Below are 7,350 nucleotides of genomic sequence, written 5' to 3' on the forward strand. Positions count from 1 at the left end.
TGAATCCTCTAAGAAGTCTACTGTTTCCCAAAAAGTAGATTAAAAATGATCTATTGTTTCGTTTAAAAACCTACGATTTTGGGTTTTTTTGGGTATTTGACTACTAATTCATTTATTTTGACTATTATATCGTACCTACTGTATATTAAAAGAAAAATCTCTTTTAGAATAAAAGTTAGTGTTTTTTTCATCTTAAAAAAAAAAAAAAAAAAAAAAACCCAAAACTGTAGGTTTTGGACGAAACGGTAGATCATTTTTAATCTACTCTTTAGGAAACAGTAGACTTCTCAGAGGAAACAGTAGACCATTTTTTCGTATACGGTTTCGTAGTGAAAAATGAAAAAAAAATCTTTATATACTAAAATCAAAACAGTAGGTAAATTGGCGAAACAGTAGACCATTTTAACCACCTACGGTTTCGTGGGCTAGTTTGAGACAAATCCTAATTTTTGGCTAAAAAGTGAGAAGTCATTAATGAATTTGGTTAGATTAATAATTTTCCCAAAATTAAACATCCTCCAGCTGCTTTTTGTTCAATCCTTGCATAATTAGGGTTTTTTAGTTAGTAGGCATTATGTGGGTACCGAAGGGCATCTGTAATTGTGTATTACAATGACCCTTTGTTTTTTTTTCTAGTAGCGGTATATATTTCAACAATTTTGTATATCATTGTGTAATTATACATAAACATTTTTCAGTAATTTACCTACACCGAGCTGATAAATAAACCTAAAACAATTTAAAAACATATATAAACCTAATTAAACCAAAAAAAACATAAACCAAAACCAAATTGACAAATCAATAGCAGTACCGAAAAAAAAAACAAAAAAAAAAGACAGGAGCATGAGAGCATCAGAGACAAGGGGAGATGACCGATCGATCGAGGAGGAGAGGGCAAAGAAATAAGGGCGAGTGCAAGAGAAGGAGAGGAGCATGGATATAGTGCCAGTGAGGGAGGAGCTAGCGATTGGATATCATCACTGAATTAAGGTCTTATCGCTGCCTAAAAGGGCATAGTATATATATCGATATTGTAGTAATTATCCTAATCATCCTCCTCTTTAGCACCACTAATTAGATCTTTTTCAAGCCGAGAGCATTGACCTCATTCTTGTCACGGCAGATCCATCCATAGTCCCGGGCTTTATGTTAATCAAATGGATGAATCCTTAATTTAAAGGCACAAATGGGTTGCAATATTAATGCTTATACTTTAGTTTTTAAAATCATTGTAACCTTAAAGGGGAAGGATTAAACTAGCCACGACACTGGCAGGCTGGTAAATATGCCTAATACTTGTGGCATATCTAAAGATTTAGAAAGGATACTATATGTCAAATCTCCTGTTCAGAAACTAAACTAAGAGAAGAATGAGAAAAAACCCTGAATCATGATAGCTTGATGCAGATGGAATAGCTTGAATATGAATGATCTGAACATATTGATCATAGCTAAAGACTAACAACAAAATAAAGCTCACTATCCAACATTTAAATGTCCTCTAGGTGGTAATATTTATATATACCTTGAATGTCTTTTTGGTTCAAATCCCTCGGTCTTTTTTTCCTCGTCTATTGGAAAAACGACAATAGAGAGCTAATTTCAACTTGTCAATAAGTTTCCACGGAGGTTCCATGAACAAGTAGTTAATCAACAATATTTTGATATGTCTGCCTACATATACTGTTAATTAGTAGCTCTATAGTATCTTACCTTTGACCCACATATAAGAAATTAGCATGACTGCCAACAAGGATCGATAGCATTCAGCAGAATCGAACCTCAATCATGATGGACACCTCTCATTTTATGAGATTATAGATGACTATGTGATAATCGTTTAGCTAACAATATATACGTGTGTGTGTATATTATGCATGTGTGCATGTTTGTCTTTAATTTCCCAGTGTTTGCACGCGTGGCAGATTACGGAACTAATTCAGACAAACGCAAAACCCAAAGACTTCTTTATGACTCTATATATATACACCTGCTGTGTGTGCCTGTTGTTTATACTTGAAGTTTACGCAGACCATACGATCAGAAAGGTTGTAGTAGCAGATAACCGCAAGATTCTCAGACTAAAAGAAATAGACATCGTGTGATTGCTTTGAATCAACACCCACATAATAAGCAGAATAACCATGATTGATCAAGATGGTTTCTTTAAGGATCTGAAACACTAAACGAAATATTTCCCATAGATTCATAGAAAACTACCTCTTGAACATAAATATTAACTAAGGGTTTATATATTTAGCTAGGTGACGTTGCACCCTTTAAAACTTTTCCGTGTTGAAATAAAAGTAGAGGTCTTGTATCATTACTTATTTAGCGTACGTACGTATATACAGGCTTCTGGATACCATCAGCAACGAGTACTGCAGCCCTAAAAAGAAAGAGACGTATACAGATTCAAGGTAGATATCATGAGCGATGTGTGCTACATATATCACAAAAACACACACACACACACAGAGAGACTAAAATATGGGTAATTAAAGGGCAGAGCAGTCAGTACGCACCTAGATATTGCTAGAGCCAAGTTCAGCTTTTAAGAGGAAGTTATTAAGAAGTGCAAGTACGTTTTGTAGAGCAACTAAATCAGGTCTTGACCATAAACCTAGCTGGGATTGGCAATTACTAATTAGTAATTACAGGATGATATTAATATTTAGTATAAGCTATAATTAAAGCTAATTTAAAACTAGGTTACAAAAACATAGCTCACTAAGAAACGTCAGATTTTCTTCTAATCAAGACTTCATAAAGTAATATTAAATGAAATCATACCAAAATTACACAAGATCTAAGAACGAAATCAATCATAAGGTAGCTTAGGGTTTTCAAACTTAATTATGAACATTTCTAGGGTTTGCTAGCTGGCCTAGTTTATTTTATATAATAATAGGTAGCAAAATGGCATGTCTTGGATACAGGTGGGGGCAAATATCCTCTAGGAATACCAAAATTGACAGAGCAAACAGAAAGTATATATATATATATATATATATATATATATATATATATATATATATATATATATATATATATATATATATATATATATATATATATATATATATATATATATATATATATATATATATATATATATATTTAAATATTTTCTAGCTGATCCCAAGCTGATCTTGATTTTCCCATCTGATCAGCTAATGTTGAATACACCCGAAAGCAATTGAGTGAAGATCTTCTGTTTTCTCTTGGAAAAACCATTCTTTGTTATGGCTTATTTGCATGTCCAAAGAATCAATGGAGTAACTTGAACCTTCGTGGAAGCTGGAAAACGACCCATCTTCTTCCTTAAGAAGCGAATTCTGGCAGTGTTGATTTCCCATGAAGTTGAAATTCATGGGCTCATTCATATTGTTGGTGCTTGAATTTTTATCAAATTGGGGTATATTTATGCACGATGATTGTTCTGATTGTTGTAACCAATTAGTCTGGATGTCTTGTGGAGTTGTGTAAGAAGGATGTCCTCCGTTAGGTCGATTGTCGTTGGTAGGATAGTTTGAACAACTGGAGCCATTGACTAAGGTTTGAGCTGCCTGCTCTTTTAAAAAAGCTAGTTGGGATTGTAAACTAACCACCTGTTAAACAAAAGCAACAATAATTAATCAGAACGAAATCTAGCTACACACTATATAGCAAAGAATATTAGGGTATGTCATGATTTCGATATATTTAAAAGCAGATTGTATACCTGTTGTTGTAGCGCGAAGATATGTGAAACGCAGCCATAAATGGGATCTTGAACCCTAGCTTGAGCTTCATAGGCGATGGTAATGGCTGCTTCACATCGTCCACTGACAGGAAGGTGAGCAAGGAGTTTAGAGACATTGCTGGCACCAAATACCCTGTGAATGGCTGCAAAATGGGCAGCACCTTGTTCATGGCAAAAATAAGGGGCAAAAACACAACCCCTTACGCATTTCCTTCTTAAGAACTTGCAAGCACCACAAGGAGAGCCTGATCCTGTCATCTTAATCTGATGTTTTCGATTTTATTCTCAAGATAACTTGGTTTTTAAAGTTTTTTGACGATGAGATAATTATAATTGGGTTTGTTCTGATCTTGATGCAAGCATTATCACCATGTTTATAAACACAAGAGGGTGAGGGGGTGGATCATATTGTAATGAATATTTTAACCACAAACGGTTCCCTTAATGGCCTACAGTTTGTATTATTTTATTTCCATGAAAAAAAACAAATTTTTTTTTTGAACTCCACCCCAAACCCAACCCCACTCTCCCTTCTGTTTTCCTTAATTTTAATTCTTTTTGTAGAACAGCCTTAGTTTTAATTCTAAATACTCCTTTCCCTATAAGATTCCATTTCAACCCCTAAAGAACAAAAGAGCTACAACAAAGGTGCTCTCCCTTAAATGTTTGAAGATAAATGGATATTTTCTCAGATAACCATGCTAAATAATCTCCTGTTACATACATACATACATACATACTTTTTCTAGAACTTCCACCCACACACACTCTAATCTACTCTTGTTACTCATACTTCCACCTATGTCCCAGACGAGGACCCTCAACTTCTTAATCTTTAGAGGGAGTCATCTCACCATACCGCTAAGCCAAATTAAAGGCCTATTAGTACATACATACATATATACATACATACATACATACATACATATATACATACATACATGGGAAAGAATCCTAGAGGCATCCACTTTTTGGTCATTGTTGGTATTTTGTATCAAGTGAGTGTTTTTACAAGTTTATCCAATGATATATATTAACTGGTTTGATGATTCTTCATATATAGAACCTAACACGTTCTCATACTTGAACTAGTTGTTGATCTTGAAATGCACATATATATGAGCTACGCGCGTGTACACCAGAACTAAGAGCTTACCTATATTTCATTCAGTGTGATCAAGGGAAATGGAGGTTTTGTCTTAGAAAACAAATTAAGGAAAACAACCCGTAAGATGCATGTATCTAAACTAAAAGGTAAATGGAAATGGAAAAAATTGAGCAGGATTTATCCTGTAGTGGAACTAGGAATGTGATTCATCATTTAGTACATATATAGGTGCCTAAAGTTAACCTTTTGCGTTCTCATTTCACAGCCCAAACTTCTGATTATCAATCCAATTAGAGTTCCAAATTTACCAGAAACTGTAATATTTGTAAATTTTATACCTAACATGAATCATAATTAATTAATGGGGATATGAAAAGGTCATACCTTTTGATCTCATCGATCTAGTACCCTACACAAGCTGCTTTATGTGTATGGAAAAATACTATTAAAGTTTTAACAAATGTCAAAGAAAATGGACCCTTTGGACCAAACAACTTGATCGACTATTGTGAATGATTAGCTAGGTTCGTGTCTCACCCATTTTGCTGGTCAATTAATAACGTAATAAGAGCATTCACAATGAATGGTTCAATGAGATATTTCATTGAGGTGGCAAGCCTTAGTTGCCATTCAATAGATCAAACGAAAATATTATGGGATGCCACTTTTACATTCAATAGAAAGTTCTCTAATTCTTATATAAATGTTTAAGATATCTTCCATTAAACTTGGTAGAGTTTAATGCATTGTAAAAAAACTAAGTTGTATGAAACATAAAATTATAAAATTACAATCCATTAAACTCAATTGAGTTCAATATATTATGGATGCACTAACAAACACCCGTTGTGTTTGCTACGGTCATAGTCCAGAAGTTATAAATTGAACATGTAGGATCCACTACATTTTACGTAATCTTTAATTTTGTATTCACTGAATACGTCATGAACATGATCAAAGATGTAGAATTCAATAATTATCAAGTACTAGGTTAGCAGGTGCTCAGTTCAATCAATACATTAGAGATTGCCTTTGTACTCATATGCACAGGTATGTATTATGTGTGTATATTTATATGTTTATTATATTTATAGACTGATCAGGTATGTGAAAAGAATAAAAAAAAATATAGGGATCTGTGTTAATCTTGTCTAGACATAAGCTGTTCACTTCTGTCGTATCCAGACGAATACCAAAAAAATTAATTATGCACCAAAAAGAACATATTCCATGGCTAAAAGAAACGACAGATAGTGCCACACACCAGAATAGAACACCAGACACCTGACTCAAGGAAGCATGTCGAGAGAGAGAGAGAGAGAGGTACTCCAGTGGATCCAAATCAAAGAGATTGAATTGTTTAAGTGGTTCAGGTGACCTCTTGTCGAGCATTATTGTACGATCTCGTATTAACAAATCTTGATTAGTTTGTCATTAATCAAATTTATTCACTTTTCTCTGTCACCCATGGTAGATCGATGGACCACTCTGATACTATCGCTCCAAGGTAGAATAGTTTTTACATTACAAGCGAGTTGAGCAAAAACGCGCGTTTAGCCTGGGTCACTGAAAATACTTCTGATTGAAAACCTTCCATTCACGTTACGGAGAGGTTTTAATATAGTTTCAGGATAATTAATTAATCAACCTACTCTAATCGAGTTGTGTAAAATGGTTAATCATGAGGATACCAGAAATGGGGTTCCAATCAGAATCTGATTTTTTTTTCTTTTAAATAATTATATAGCAGATGACCGGTGTGTAGCTGATCAATTGGTGTGTCCCAATTTTCATCCCTCTTTTTTAATCGATTGCCCGGTGTGTAGCTCAATCCTAATCTCGTGAAACTCTCCTTTCAAATAAATTTTCAAAATTGAAATTAAAATAAACTCCCCATGAATCTTGGATCATATCAAATCTCTTGACTTCCAAAACACAATCCTCTATTTTAAAAATCACTTAATATCTCTTTATTTTTCAAATTAAACTTTGCCAAAAAATTAATCAGTGTGTTGGGATTATATTTTCATTCTTACCTCAAGCCCAAGCCATCAATTTACTCAATTTCATTCTTACCTCAAGCCCAAGCCAAGTTTTTTGTGCTTCTTATAACCTGCTCATGATATTTTTTAGCTTGTCATAGTTGCAATCCCACTTGTGTAGTTAATTGAACTTTTCAAAAATGCTTGTGAAGTAGCGATAGATTTGCACACATGGACGAATCGTGAAAATTTGTCTGATTTTTATCATTACTTGAACCGTTAAGTTTTTAGTTTCTTCTCTTTGATGCATGATTTTGTGTCGTTTATAATCTTTTCTGTTGTCTTACTTATAAAAAACTAAATCCTGATCTACTATAGTAAATGAAGATCAATTTACCACATGTTAATTTCTCATAAGGTTTGACACTTGTCATTTGTGATATTTTTAAAATAAAATAATATCTACATGTTAATTTCTTGATATTTTTCAATTTTTAAAATTAAAGTCATAT

The 7,350-nt window shown here is 33.5% G+C and overlaps 1 protein-coding gene across 1 annotated transcript; it reads right to left on the minus strand.

The window, feature by feature from the left end:
* Nucleotides 1-3,140: 3,140 nt before the first annotated feature.
* Nucleotides 3,141-4,074, minus strand: LOC145138529 (LOB domain-containing protein 33-like). Its single transcript, XM_079072603.1, has 2 exons — nucleotides 3,728-4,074; nucleotides 3,141-3,614 (listed from the first exon to the last, which is right to left on the minus strand). The coding sequence occupies exons 1-2, from the start codon at nucleotides 4,004-4,006 to the stop codon at nucleotides 3,177-3,179; spliced, it is 717 nt and encodes a 238-aa protein (XP_078928729.1). The 5' UTR covers nucleotides 4,007-4,074; the 3' UTR covers nucleotides 3,141-3,176.
* Between the last annotated feature and the right edge of the window lie 3,276 nt (nucleotides 4,075-7,350).

Source organism: Lactuca virosa, chromosome 9 (genome assembly GCF_052849685.1).
Source record: "Lactuca virosa cultivar CGN04683 chromosome 9, Lactuca_virosa_CGN04683_v6, whole genome shotgun sequence".
Taxonomy (NCBI): domain Eukaryota; kingdom Viridiplantae; phylum Streptophyta; class Magnoliopsida; order Asterales; family Asteraceae; genus Lactuca; species Lactuca virosa.

Coding starts and splice junctions, on each gene's coding strand:
- LOC145138529 (XM_079072603.1), bottom strand. CDS start 4,006: ATGACAGGATCAGGCTCTCCTTGTGGTGCTTGCAAGTTCTTAAGAAGG. Junction 3,615..3,727: donor TCTTCGCGCTACAACAACAG/GTATACAATCTG, acceptor TTTGTTTAACAG/GTGGTTAGTTTACAATCCCA.